Genomic DNA, 15,088 nt, shown 5'->3' with positions numbered 1-15,088 from the left:
CTTCGTGAAGGACACCGTGGGATCTTTCACGTCCACCGACTAATGCCAGTACATGGGATGCCCGTTTAACGTCCATCCGACGGACGTCACACACATTCATGAATCACCCTGCCTGTGAAACACCAAGATGACAGTTTAGAGCTAGGCCAATATTTGAACCCAGGCTAAACTGTTTGGAGGCGAGTGTAGTACCTCTAAGGCCGAGGCCATTCTGCCAGCCCCCCTCTGCTGTTTGTTAATTTCCTTAAATCATCCACTGTTCTTCCTTTAAAGATCATATTTGAATTGTGAAAGTGCACCTTGGCCCCATTACAAAAATGCATGAACAGAGAGAGATACTTCACTGGAAAAGATAACTGAGTTTATTTGCAACCCTTTTTACTTTCTTTCATACTCAATATACCCAAAGCATCACATGGGGGTTTGTAAGTAGAGCAATGCATGCCAAAATACATCAGCTTGTTCAATTCAACCTGTCTTGGGTTAACCCTCCTGCTGCAGCCACCAATAGCAGCTTGGTTGGACTTTATCACGCAAATGCATTTTCTACACAAACAGTTATTTTGCAAAAAGGGAAGAAAAAAACAATACCGAGTACTTTAATGCAAACAAACATTTGGAAACTTTTCATCCACTGCAGAACAACGTAGTTCATCTACTCCTGCATTATGGAGCAGTAAGAGGGTTAACCTTGTGCTAGCATAATACATATAACAGTCAAACATTTTTTGTTGTTATAAAAAGTTTAAAGTTAGGAAGATAGATATAGTGATTGTATAGTGCATTACTTGTAATTTATTATATAACTATGCATATATAATATTTCCATTCACAATGCCAAAATATTTCATTCTAGTACAGCGCATGTCAAGAGATTAAGCAAGAGAGTGAGAATCAGCTGTATTAAAAGTGTAACGGCTTGTGGTTTGTGCTTTATTTCCACAGCTTGTGCTTTGAGAGAGAGAGAGAGAGAGAGAGAGAGAGAGAGAGAGAGAGAGAGAGGAGAGAGAAAGAAAGAAAAAAAAAAAAAAAGGAGTGAGAAAAAAAGGAGTGAGATGAGTGAGATGACATACAGACTTCTATCCACGAGCACACATCGATGGCCTTGTGTACATGATGTGCTCCACAGGTTTTTGTCAATTGATTGAAATGTAAAAGAGGAAGCAATGAAGGAAATGAGACACACATAAGCATACTAAGCTGTGGCTCAATTTCACGATGGAGTTTCAACACTTTAACCATGGTACCGTGAGGTAGCAAGCCCACAATCATGTAGTTGTGCCTCGTTTTATTCACCGAAAGTGATGAATCTTACTATAATTCACCAAATGTCTGTCTGTCCGTCTGTCCGTCTGTTCCCAGGTACCGCAAAAACGGCTGAACCGATCGCAACGAAATTTTGGGTGGGCAATCCTGGGACCCCCTGGAGTAAAATAGGCTATATTGTTTTTCCAATTTTTTCCCAATTTTCCAGTTTTTCCAATTTTCCAGTTTTTCCAAACACGGTGGAATAATATTTACCGATATGAACAGTGATGTGGCTTTTATTGAAATTCGACAAACACTTTAGATTTTGATGATTTGCGTGTGATATGATTTAACGGATGTTTATATAAATCGTTTAAAATAAAATAAAAACCTTCAATTTCTGATATTTTGCCTTTTCATTTGGGCCTCCCATTTGAAGCTCCGCCCACAGGGAGGGTACCGTTGCTAGTTATATAAATAATAAATGTAAAAACTAAATGTCATCGTCATGTCTCTTGTTATGTTTTTTTTTGGAAGTGTAAGGATGTTGAAGTGGAGTAGTTGCAAAGAAATGTAGAAATAGGACAGAATGAAGAGAGAGAAGGTCATGTGAAAATGAAAGAGAAGGATTTTAAAGGTTACATTGAGCTTAGATGTACACCTGTGGTTGAAGAGATAAAGGCCACTGCTAGAATTAGATTTCTTTGAAAATGTGATTCATGCTCATTTGAAGCAACAATTTTTGATACTGAAAATTTATAATTGTCATTGTTTTGCAAATATTTACATTTAGTATGTTTTTATCTTTACATTTTGCTAAAGCTGGTTTGGCCTTGTGGAATTGCTAGTAGATGATGGAATTCCTTATAGAAAGGCCTCTGCATTTCCCAAGTGTAGAATATAATTATGTTTCCTTACACCTTCCGATCTCTTTCTGTAAATGTTCAAGGTGAAGGAACTGACACCGCACATCACACCCCCGAGTCGGTTTTTGATCTTGTGCTTTTTAGGACCTACCATATCGGTTAAAGAGCAAGTTCCAATTATTTTAACATCCTACTTTCCCACTGTTGGCATATTATCCTTAAAATCTCTATCGATATTAAAAATCTATCATGGGTTTCAATCGACGTACAAAAAGCATACTCACCATGATGTACCGATGAAGTGTTTTCAATGCAGACAAAATACAGCATCAGCTTTCAAGTAGGAACAGTCTGAGTATTGGAGGATTCGGGTCCATGTAGAGGAGGGAAATGGGTCAACATGAAGTATCTAAGTGGATGTAAGGTCCCCTTGTCCAGGTGGTAGTCATCCAATGGTAACGAAAGTCCTTGTGAAGCCGTAAAGTACTTGGCAAAGTGGTATATTTAACAGCTTAGTGAAAACACGATAAATGCCGACGGTTAGACGTTCTTACAACGCTCTGTAAGAAAGAGTAAATACATTTCAGAGCAAGTATTATTACTTTTATGGTAATAAAGTTATTGAAGACAATAATTAGACTCTATAAACAGAGGTGTTAAAATAAATTATAAAAGGTAAGCACAGGTTGATGAAATGTATGTCATGTGTAGCAGAATTGTTTTAAATCTCAGAAATGGTAGGAAGTTGGACCAAAGATTAAACTCTTATAGATTTTAAATAATTTGATAGCATTTTATGATGTCCCGCAATAGACTTGGGTCATGTTTCGAGTGTGTAAGATAGATGGAATGGTACAGTGTTTAGAATGTGAATAAAGGGAATTAGAAACAACAATATGTGAGATGTATATTGTGTAAAAATTGACAAACTGTTACCAAATGAAGAAAACTCAAGAGTGCTCGGATAATAAATATCTGGGTGTTTTTGTTTAACTCCTAGAGTGTTCTCAAAAGCACTAATCGTTACGATTAGGAACAGACACATACATTCACAACTTGGTACATATACAATGTATGTCTCATGTGTAGAGCAAAGAAAGAATGGTTAGAATGTATCACGGAAAAGGAAGGGATAACGGAAAACAGAAACTATTAGATTGAAGAGATGAGATGACTGTGTACACGTAGATTGGTGAAAATTAATGTGTAAATAAAAGTATTGAAGGAGGCAGGGAAATAAATCGATGAAGTATTTTTTGAGGAGGCAAACAAAGATTGTATGAGAGGGAGGCGCTGCAACAACTTTTAGTTAACAGGCAGAAACGTACACTAACATCGTCAGCGCCAAAAGAGACCTTGGTGTACAAAGTATGGTTCCTTGGTTTCTGCTGTTAGGCTCACCACTGTATCTCACAGGACCATCATCTCTCTCTAGTAGTGGTGGGTGGGTACATTGGTGTCCAGATGTGGCCGGTGCTAGTTGTCCAATAATCTGGTGGTTTTGGCCTTGTTTTTTTACTTTGAAAAATGATGCTTCCACTGAGTGATCATTATCTGTATGAGGATTAGTTTCATGATTATTAAGTGAAAAGGTAACCGGATCTGTGTGTGTGGTCAGAGCTGGCTCTTCACTGGCCTTATTCTCACTGAAGCTGCAATGAATAAATAAAGACGGAGGCAAACTGCGCAAATTTCGGCCTCGCAACTCAGGGGGGAGAGCACAAGGCACAGCAGAACTGGCCCCTTGAAATCCAGCAAGCCACCGCCACAGAGGTTTTGCCTGGCAATCGCAATGCCAAGGGTTGTCATTGAGCCGCAAGTAACGCAATGCCGGTGCGTGATCAAGGGTTCCATCCTGTATCCATGTCAGGTTGTTTCCAAACAAAAATAGTGTGGTGAGGGATTCCAAACCGACTAGCAATGTGACCGGTAATACCTCAATGTAGTTATGATGCAGTAAAAGGCGATCCAAGCTCGTCAGACCTTGGAAAGCAGTGGGAGCAAGCATTCTAAGTCTGTTTCCATGAAGGAAGAGGTGATTGAGATTGGAAAGCTCACCAAAAGAACCACCAGGAAGGTAGGTTAGACGATTTTCTTGCAAATATAAGTTACGCAGAGCAAATAGACCAGAAAACAGACCATTTGAGAGCTCAATAAGGCCACAACGGTACAGATGAAGTGTTCGTAGTGCAGGAAGACCAGAGAAAACTCCTTGTGATAAATGTCGAAGTCCAGGATTATCTCCGAGATCAAGCTCCTCTAGTCGAGGTAGCCCAGAAAAAGCTGCAGGTTCAATGTGCTCCAGAGCATTGGAGGACAACCAAAGGGTCAAAGCCTGAGGGAGAGATAGACTTATTGTTATAAATCTATTCAAAACTCACATTTTGTTCATTACTGTATAGAAAGCTGAAAAAGTAATTTTACAGTACTTGATTGGAATTGCAGGAGTAATCTAAAAGTAGAGACTATTTGATCTTTGCTCCAGCAGAATAACGGGCTATACTAGTGATTCCGAAAGGCCTACCACATCATAGTAATCATATTGTAATCCACGGTGTCTATTTGTGTTTTGATTTATTTACAGTCCTGAACCGCTGGAGTTCAGGTGACGAGTTGAAAACTGATACTTGCACTCAGGGTGTGCACAAGAAGGTTTTAAGCAGTTTTTAAAAGTTGGAGTCCTAGGGGATCAGGATGGGGGGAGGGGAGGGGGAGAACCCCAATGCCCTCTGTGTAAATATGTATGGCATAGCGTCACTCTCAATGGGAGCGGGTATTGCAAGTCATACTAAAATACGTCATTTCTGGCGGAATCAACCCATCTGTAAGGACAGTTCTTTGCTTGTACTAGAAAATGGCTAATGAGCCCACACCGAAATATTGAGCTATGAATATGCAATTAGCTTCAATGAGACATGCTCATAGGCCGTGTAATCAGGACGACTGGCTGTACAGCAGAAGGATATAATGGCAATCCTATTTGGTTTGTCAGGGATTCACAAACACAATGTATCATTGAGGCCAGATGCATCCTTTGTAAATGCTCCATCCTTAGACTGTTTAAACAGCGGCAAATTTCGTGAAAGGCAAAAAGAGCGTAAAATCTGAGATGACAAGACTTGGATGTCTTTTGATGTGTTTTCATTTTCAAGAATGTTCCAGTTAATTTGGCAGCCAAAATCACGAGTCTTTTTCTGACAGGAGCGAGGCTTATGGAAGAGTGAGATAGAACTGATGGTGGGACAAACTTCAAGAGAATGAATGAGCAGGCAAAGAGGAGCAGGTGGGGAAGGAAACACTGAAACGTAAGGAAAATGGTTGCATTAGGAAAGGAAAATATGGGTAAGGAAGATCATGGGTCTGAATTGGGGATGACAAAGATGGTGGTGCACTGCTTGTTTGAAGTGCTGGGGGGAAGAGAGAGAGAAAACAGCTTTCTGGAAGGTGGTTGGAAAGATGGTAGAAACGAGGAATAAAAGAGTTGAGGTGGGCAGTTAACCTGGATTCTGGAGGTTTAACCAGGAGGGGTTTACTGGAAGAACATGTACATCCTGCAGTTGCTTGGGAGGGCCAGAGGACTGAAAGAGCAGAGGGAGCAGTGTTGGAGAATAGGCTGTAGAAAACAAAGACCACCGACTTCCCTGCGATGTGAGAACAACAGCCCTTGTGCTTAAGCTTAATTATGGGATATGCCAATAATTGTGAGATCTTTGCATTAAACCTAATGCAGGAGAGACCACTTTGATGCTGGGACACCAGCCCATAGCAGAGAGCAGCACTCCATTGAGCTGTAGGCAAAGGCCATGCGATTAGCTCTGATTTTCGAAGGAAAGACTTGGATCGATGGATGATTTCCCAGCCTGTGGCTGGCTTTGCAGGCCAGCTTTGCTATGTGTTCGGCCCAGGAAATATCATGACTGATAGTGAGGGATAGAGGTTCGAGTGATTGAACCTCGTCCAGTAGGTGACCAAAGAAAGAGGTTTCATTTGATGATCATTCCGGAGTGATATGACGAGACTCAGATTTTTGTGGATTGAAGAACAGGTTCTATTTATCAGACCAGAGCGTAGTCATTCCCAGATCAGTAGAGAGAGATGAAGCTGCTGTCTGCCTAGCAGAGCGATGGCGGTACTGCACAATACAATCTAGAGTCACCTGCAAAAATAAAGGGGTTTCCACAGCATGCATCGGAGAGGTCATTAATATAGATTAAGAACATGACGGCCTGCAACATTGCCTTGGAAACTCCAGCCTCCACCGGGAGGAGAGGGTTTCATTGATTTCAACACATTGGATGCATGAGTTGAAGAAGTCCAAAACCCAGGAATGATGACGCCTTCTATGCCACAGGTATAAGAGAGCTTGGCAAGTAAAGCAGGATGTCAGACTGTGTCAAATGCCCGATATATGTCCAGGGAGAACGTCCAAACCTCTTGTTTGAGAGTTATTAATTAAAATAGTATGGTGATTTGAAAATGTATTGTCAGGACAGTCAGTTGACACCAGACGATGCTGCCTCTCATCCGCTGGAGATGTGTCTGAATAACAATGACACATCACTCATCCACTTTCTCAAAATCCTACCATGAAATGCTGGTTTGCTACTAGGCCACAAATTACATGCTCACCACCAAATAATTTCACACACACACACACTCGCTTTTGAGCCATACATGCTTACTCACAAGTTACATGACCAGTGTGCATGCCCTACATGTGCACCACCTAGGAAGTCAAACACATCAATACCCCAGAAGTACATGAGTGGAAAAGTGCTTGAACAGCCATTCACGCAAATCCATGGAATCCAGATTGAGCAGACTTACTCCTTGCACTGCCATGTAAGCAGAAGATGGTCGTGAAGGGAGTATAGTGTTTTTAACGTTAGACATTTTCCAGAGAGCGAACTTAGGAAGTAGGTGAATGTGAAGAAGTAGGTGAATCGGAAGTAGGTGAATTCCCACGTGTGAGGAAGTAGGTGAATCATCGATAAAATGTCACCTGAGATGAAGTCTGCTCCTTTCTGTTTGTTGCAAATCAGTGGAGTAAGTACTAATGTCAAATTATTGGTTGGCTGTGCTTTTCTTCTTAAAAGATATTGCATGAACTGCTTATAGTTTGGAAGATCCAAATTAACAAATGAGGCACCGCCTCAACTATAGTACCATATAGCTGCTGAGCAGACAAGACTCAGGTCTGATGTTTCAACCAATTTGTGGTCTTCATCGGCCACGCATGTGCATGTGTTTGTGTTTTGCGTATGAATGATTGTTTTCAGGCCATTTTTCCCCGCTAGAGCAGGGGTTAGCCTTGCGGGCCCCATGACAATCATGGTTCCCTGTTTGAGGCAATGTTTTTTTATGGCCAGATGCCCTTCCTGGCGCTAACCCTTAGTCGCCTCTTACGATGCGCAGGGATACGGTGTACCTATTCTAAACCGGGGTACACACCGGGATAGTTCATCCCAGCAAGCTGGTACTCAATTTGCCAACATCGGAAGGATGACAGGTTGAGTCAACCCCCTGGCGTTAATTCAGCGATCGACTTGGATTCGAACTCAGGATCCTAGGATCCCAAGCCGGCACCCTAACCGCAAAGCCAACACCAGGCTATGCAGTGCAGAATTGTTTTTTTTATTGATCTTTTCTGCTTTTTCATCTTTCATGAGAATGAATGCTTGTAACAAACTCAGTCTTGTCACAAACTAAATAACAGTCTTGAGTGTCTTATAAATACATGTACAGGTGATATCACCAAACTAAGTGAGGAGTAAATGAAAAAAAAAAAAAGGCAACTTATTGAACAGACCTGAGGGGCTGTGAGTGCCTTGTATTGAAGAGCAGACACACGATTGTTCTGAAGAAATAGACGATGCATTTCCACAGGGATGGGACTTGGCACATTGATTAAACTCCGCCACTGGCAGCGCAATGTTGGGGGCGAAATGGGGCAGGAGCAACTGGGAGGGCAGGAAGAGCTGAGGGTAAGGGAGATGAGGAACAAGGAAATGAAGACTGACCCTGGGAGGGGATAAGAGTGTGAGAAAATTGGTGAGGAGGAAGGAGTTAGAAAACAAATAATGAACAACGAATTACAATTGGAACGTAATATAAATTTGCATCCAATTTTGTGAGGGAACTGATTTAAAATTTCACATCATGGGCAGGTCGTAGGTCTGTTTTCTCCCGTCTATTCTCCAACATTCGCTACCGTCTATTCTCCAACATTCGCTACCGTCTATTCTCCAACATTCTCTACCGTCTATTCTCCAACATTCTTTACCATCTATTCTCCAACATTCTTTACCATCTATTCTCCAACATTTGCTACCGTCTATTCTGCAACATTCTCTACCGTCTATTCTCCAACATTCTATACCATCTATTCTCCAACATTCTTTACCATATATTGTCCAACATTCTCTACCGTCTATTCTCCAACATTCTCTACCGTCTATTCTCCAACATTTTCTACCGTCTATTTTCCAACATTTTCTACCGTCTATTCTCCAACATTCGCTACCGTCTATTCTCCAACATTCTCTACCGTCTATTTGCCAACATTCTCTACCGTCTATTCTCCAACATTCCCTCCCGTCTCTTCTCCAACATTCTCTACCGTCTATTCTCCAACATTCTCTACCGTCTATTCTCCAACATTCCCTACTGTCTATTCTCCAACATTCCCTCCCGTCTCTTCTCCAACATTCTCTACCGTCTATTCTCCAACATTCTCTACCGTCTATTCTCCAACATTCCCTACCGTCTATTCTCCAACATTCCCTACCGTCTATTCTCCAACATTCCCGACCGTCTATTCTCCAACATTCGCTACTGTCTATTCTCCAACATTTGCTACTGTCTATTCTCCAACATTCGCTACTGTCTATTCTCCAACATTCTCTACCGTCTATTCTCCAACATTCTCTACCGTCTATTCTCCAACATTTGCTTCCGTCTATTCTCCAACATTCGCTACCGTCTATTCTCCAACATTCTCTGCCGTCTATTCTCCAACATTCGCTACCGTCTATTCTCCAACATTCTTTACCATCTATTCTCCAACATTCTCTACCGTCTATTCTCCAACATTCTCTACTGTCTATTCTCCAACATTCTCTACCGTCTATTCTCCAACATTCTCTACCGTCTATTCTCCAACATTCCCTCCCGTCTCTTCTCCAACATTCTCTACCGTCTATTCTCCAATATTCTCTACCGTCTATTGTCCAACATTCCCTACCGTCTATTCTCCAACATTCCCTACCGTCTTTTCTCCAACATTCCCTACCATCTATTCTCCAACATTCCCTACCGTCTATTCTCCAACATTCGCTACTGTCTATTCTCCAACATTTGCTACTGTCTATTCTCCAACATTCGCTACCGTCTATTCTCCAACATTCCCTACCGTCTATTCTCCAACATTCGCTACTGTCTATTCTCCAACATTCGCTACCGTCTATTCTCCAACATTCTCTACCGTCTATTCTCCAACATTCGCTACCGTCTATTCTCCAACATTCGCTACCGTCTATTCTCCAACATTCTCTGCCGTCTATTCTCCAACATTCGCTGCCGTCTATTCTCCAACATTCTTTACCGTCTATTCTCCAACATTCTCTACCGTCTATTCTCCAACATTCTCTACCGTCTATTCTCCAACATTCTCTACCGTCTATTCTCCAACATTCTCTACCGTCTATTCTCCAACATTCTCTGCCGTCTATTCTCCAACATTCTCTACCGTCTATTCTCCAACATTCTCTACCTTCTATTCTCCAACATTCGCTACCGTCTATTCTCCAACATTCTCTACCGTCTATTCTCCAACATTCTCTACCGTCTATTCTCCAACATTCTCTACCGTCTATTCTCCAACATTCGCTACCGTCTATTCTCCAACATTCTCTGCTGTCTATTCTCCAACATTCTCTACCGTCTATTCTCCAACATTCCCTAACGTCTATTCTCCAACATTCTCCACCGTCTATTCTCCAACATTCGCTACCATCTATTCTCCAACATTCTCTACCGTCTATTCTCCAACATTCCCTACCGTCTATTCTCCAACATTTGCTTCCGTCTATTCTCCAACATTTGCTACTGTCTATTCTCCAACATTCTCTACCATATATTCTCCAACATTCTCTACTGTCTATTCTCCAACATTCGCTACCGTCTATTCTCCAACATTCTCTACCGTCTATTCTCCAACATTCTCTACCGTCTATTCTCCAACATTCGCTACCGTCTATTCTCCAACATTCTCTGCCGTCTATTCTCCAACATTCTCTACCGTCTATTCTCCAACATTCGCCACCGTCTATTCTCCAACATTCGCTACCGTCTATTCTCCAACATTCTCTACCGTCTATTCTCCAACATTCTCTACCATCCATTCTTCTATACTGGCTGGCCAGGTCTGACATTTGACTAGTTAGTGCAGGAATTTGGCTATATTGCTGATCAATTTAATCGTTTTGACATGTTAATGGTTTTCATGACAACAAATGCACTCCATTATACTAAATCGGACTTTTGTGATATTATTATTTCCATACTTTAATAATTTTTCAAGATATCACATTGAAACTTGCACAGCTTATTTGTATGGAATGTGTAGTATATGTGAGAAACCTTTGGTTAAACTTAGTCAAAGGTCAAGGTCAAGGCCATCCGAAACATGCAAAACACCTATTAGGCTGCAATTATAAAAAGTATCAGCTAAATTTGGTATGTGTAACAATTGATCATGTAAAACACTTGATAGGTCAAATTTTAGAAATTGCCAAGTTTCAGGTTCCATGGCAACTATTGTTTGTTTGGATTTCACAAGGTGCTACGCACAATCTCTTTCTTGGTCTGTTTGTTCAATCCCTTGATGTTTACCTCGCTGTCAGTTCTGTCTCGCTTTTATATGAGCCTCGTCTGATGGAGGCCAAATTGACATCTATTTTGACTGCAGGACATATCAGCATTGTCCATCCCAATAATTTGCCATCTTCGGGCTTTACCAAGTCTTCTGTGGGCCATAGTAACACAGTCTGCCAATGGAAGTATGCAATTATATTGTTACCTTCTCCAACCCCTTGACCTGGTGAAAGTGTTTTTTCAAGTTGTACCCCTATTGTGCTGCATGTGTTAGGTGTGCAGAATTGACTTGGCCGAGTAATGAAGAAAACACAATCTGTCCATGGAGGGTATTTTCATTTATGTTTGAAACAAAATTTGAATTTGATTTGACTTCCTGACCCTTATGGAGATGTTTTTGTTTTTTTATGCCTCCGCCGACGAAATCACTGGAGGCATTGTGTTTTCGGGTTGTCCGTCTGTCTGTCCGTCCATGATAGGTTTTCATTACTGCTATAACTTGAGAATGGTTGAAGGGATCAAACTTGGTGCAGGTATCTATAATGAGCTAAAGATGAACCGATTCGATTTTGGGGTCACGAGGTCAAAGGTCAGAGGTCATGTTCGGTAAAATTCGTGTTACCGTGATAAGTTGTGAACCAGTGACGGGATTCTGACCAAAGTTGGTACAAGTGTGTATTATGATGCAAAGATGAACTTATTTGATTTTGGGGTCAAAAGGTTAAAGGTCAACATCTGTAATAGGTTTATAACTTAAGAACGGTTGAAGGGATCAAATCAAACTTGGTACAGGTATGTAAAATGATGTAAAGATTAACTGATTCGATTTTTGGGTCAAGAGGTCAAAGATCAAATGTCAGACATCCATCTGGTAAAAATTCTTTTATCGAGCTAACTTGTGAACCAGTCATGGAATTTTCAACAAACTTGGTATAATTAATTATATATTATGATGCAATTATAAACTGATTCGATTTTGGGGTCAAGAGGTCAAAGAGCAGAGGTCATGTTAGGTTACAATTATTTCGTTACCGCGTTAACTTAAGAACGGCTGAAGGGATCCAAGTCAAACTTGGTACAGGCATGTATAATGATGTAAAGATGAACTGATTATATTTTGACATCAAAGGTGAGGAGTGAGGTGATTTTGGTGAGGTCATGTCAGGTAAAAATGTAATATTTGAGAACAGTTGAAGGGATTTAAATCAAACTTGGTACACGTATGTATAATGATGTAATAATGTGTGCGGAGGCATATTGGTCGACGTCGTGATGTCGAAGAGTGTCGTTCTAGTTTTGCAAACACTGGAGGAGTGCTTAACTTTTTTCCATGTGTATGTTTACTCTGTACTTTGCCCATTTGTTCTTTTTAAGTTGTCCATTTCTCTAATTAAGCAGATTGCCTTTCTGTTGCCCTGTTCCAATCTATAGCATCCAACTCTCTAATCCCATCAAAATCCCATTATTTTAATCTGTTATCCCAAACTACAACTCTTCACAAAAGCCGTGTTCAAATTATGTTGTGGTCACTAATGCTGAAATGCTCACCTACTTTCACCTCCACCATACACAGATAATTCCCCCAAAACAGATCGAACATTTCTCTCCCCCTTCTCAACATATCTACAAACTGGTTAGCTCACCTGGAACGAAGTTCTAACGAACGAATCCTGGATGAAATCTAGAAATTATTTTTCTGCTTTACCCTCCAACAGTGTAGGGCCTACCTGACATCCTGGACTCAATCTATACAGGGGAAAATATAATCCCCCATAATAATTTACAGACTTGGCATTTAATATGGAATTTTTTTTTTTCCTTGACTTGGGTTTACTTTCTTAACTCATTATATCAATCTGGTGAGTTTCTTTTACACTTTGGTGATTTATTTGTTAAAAGAACCATGTCACTGATTGTCTGTTGCAGCAAGAAGTCAACAACAGGATTATATCACAGGTGGCGTGGCAAAATGTACGGACAGGTGCATTTGATGATTGGCTTCACAGTCGGGTATACAAGGGTTGTTGCGTTCTGTATTAGTGGAAAACAACTGCTGCACGTCTCCAAAAGTTATTGCCGCTTCCTCTGGAGATGGTCCGTCAACTCGACAATGCTGTTTCTCATGGAGTGGTGGCTTTACGAAATTACGGTATGAAACAGCGTGCTATTGCTCGGCAGTATGGCATTACTCAAGGTCAGGTGTCAAAGATCCTGAACCGAAATGCTCAGAGGGGTGTCCCTACTCCAATACCGAGGCCAGGACGTCCCCGCAGAACCACAAGGAGGGATGATCGCCAGCTGCACCGGTTAGTCCGCAATGGCCATACCAAGTCAGCTAATCGGCTTAGGGCTGAGTGGCAGCAACTGACAAATGTGCCTGTATCCAGAAGGCTAGTCAACCAACAACTAGTTCAAGCAGGCTATCATGCCAGGCGTCCCCTGAGAAAGCCACGCCTGACCAGACAACACCGCCAGTGCCGATTGCAGTGGGCCAGAGAGCACCGTCAATGGCAGCCAGGACACTGGAATCACATGATCTTCAGTGACGAGTCTAGATTTCTGGTCTATCGTCAAGATGGCCGTGTCTGAGTGCGCAGACAAGTGCATGAAGCCTACAACAAAGATTGTATAGTGCCAAGAGTCCAAGCTGGAGGTGGTGGGGTGACCGTTTGGGCTACTTTTCATGCAGGGGGCAAAACTGACCTGGTTGTTCTGAATGGAAACCTGAACCAGTTCAAGTACAGGGCCATTCTGGAAGAAACATTGCTTCCATTTGCTCGTGCAGCCTTTCGAGGAAACTTTGTCTTCCAAGAGGACAATGCACGGCCTCATCATGCTCGCATGATCCAACACTTTCTTGCTGACCGTGGTGTAGAGCATATGGAGTGGCCTGCCATGTCCCCAGATATGAATCCGATAGAGAACTTGTGGGCAGAATTAACGCGTCAAATCGACCACTTGGACCAGCAGCCTGCCTCTGTGCGTGAATTGCAGCAGACTATTGTCACTGCATGGCAAGCGATTCCTGTCCAAACCTTGGCAAATCTCGTGAACAGCATGCCTCAACGTGTACGTGCTCTCCTGAATGCTCGTGGGGGTTACACGAAGTACTGAACTGTAATTTTACTGTCCGTAATCTGAGTCGTAATTTAACTTTTGTTTTTGTTAAAAAAAATTTTGGCTAATGTGCAAAATAAAGAGATACTTCTGGAAAACGTCCAGAAGTTTAACACAGTACTGTCCATGAATTGAGTTCGATATCAGTTTACATCACTTTCAAGGATCAATTTATTTGTTTCGAAATGTCAAATGTGGTTTTTGTTTCTTTTAAAGGTCACATTAACAAAATCTGGAATAATTTCAACATAATTCCAATGAACTTTTGGTTCTAAGACATCTTGGAAAGTAAGTTCACCCCCACAAAAAAGATATTCCATATTAAATGCTAAGTCTGTACATCAACATGCCTGTCTCATTTCTTCTTCAAGCTTCCTGCCCTGCACTCTTCCCTCACTCCAAAAGCCTGGTGGCAGCATCCGCAGATTACCTTAGTTACCTCCGCTACTGAAGGTGGATGGAGGTTATGTTTTCACCACTGTCTGTCTGTCTGTTTGTTTGTCTGTTTGTGAACAGGATATCTCAAAAGGTTGAGGACAGATTTGGACGAAATTTCGTGGAGAGGTTGGGTCTGGGACAAGGACATCAGTAGATTTTGGTAAAGATCTTGATCCGGATCTGGATCCGAGAATTTATAAGTGATTCTTCAGCATTAATGCATAGGGACAAAAAGGAAAGAGAACCACCTTTTAGAGGCAATTCTTCCCCGCAGAGCAGGGGTTGGCCTTTTTTGGGCACCCTGGTCCCCTTTTTGAAGCAATGTTTTATGGCCGGATGCCCTTCCTGCCGCCAACCCTGTTGGTCGCCTCTTGAGACACACAGGGAATTACCAGTGAACTGGTACTCAATTTGCCGACCTCGGAAGGGATGACGGGCTGAGTCAACCCCCCTGGCGTTAATTCAGCGATCGACCGGGATTCGAACCCAGGATCCTAGGATCCCAAGCCGGCACCCTAACCGCTAAGCCGGGATTCGAACCCAGG

At 41.8% G+C, this 15,088-nt stretch overlaps 1 protein-coding gene across 1 annotated transcript in view; it reads right to left on the bottom strand.

Annotated features, from left to right (window-relative positions):
• Positions 1-344: 344 nt before the first annotated feature.
• Positions 345-15,088, bottom strand: part of LOC137425668 (reticulon-4 receptor-like 2) — a 31,145-nt gene continuing 16,401 nt past the window's right edge. The window contains exons 4-5 of the mRNA XM_068114314.2: positions 7,924-8,135; positions 345-4,449 (exon numbers count right to left, since the gene is read on the bottom strand). Of these exons, the coding sequence (XP_067970415.1) occupies positions 3,424-4,449; positions 7,924-8,135 (1,238 nt within the window). The 3' untranslated portion in view covers positions 345-3,423. The remainder of the gene's footprint in view (positions 4,450-7,923; positions 8,136-15,088) is intronic.

The sequence above is a fragment of the Myxine glutinosa genome, chromosome 4 (genome assembly GCF_964187855.1).
Source record: "Myxine glutinosa chromosome 4, kmMyxGlut1.1, whole genome shotgun sequence".
NCBI lineage: Eukaryota > Metazoa > Chordata > Myxini > Myxiniformes > Myxinidae > Myxine > Myxine glutinosa.
This window is presented reverse-complemented; position numbering and strand designations above follow the sequence as displayed.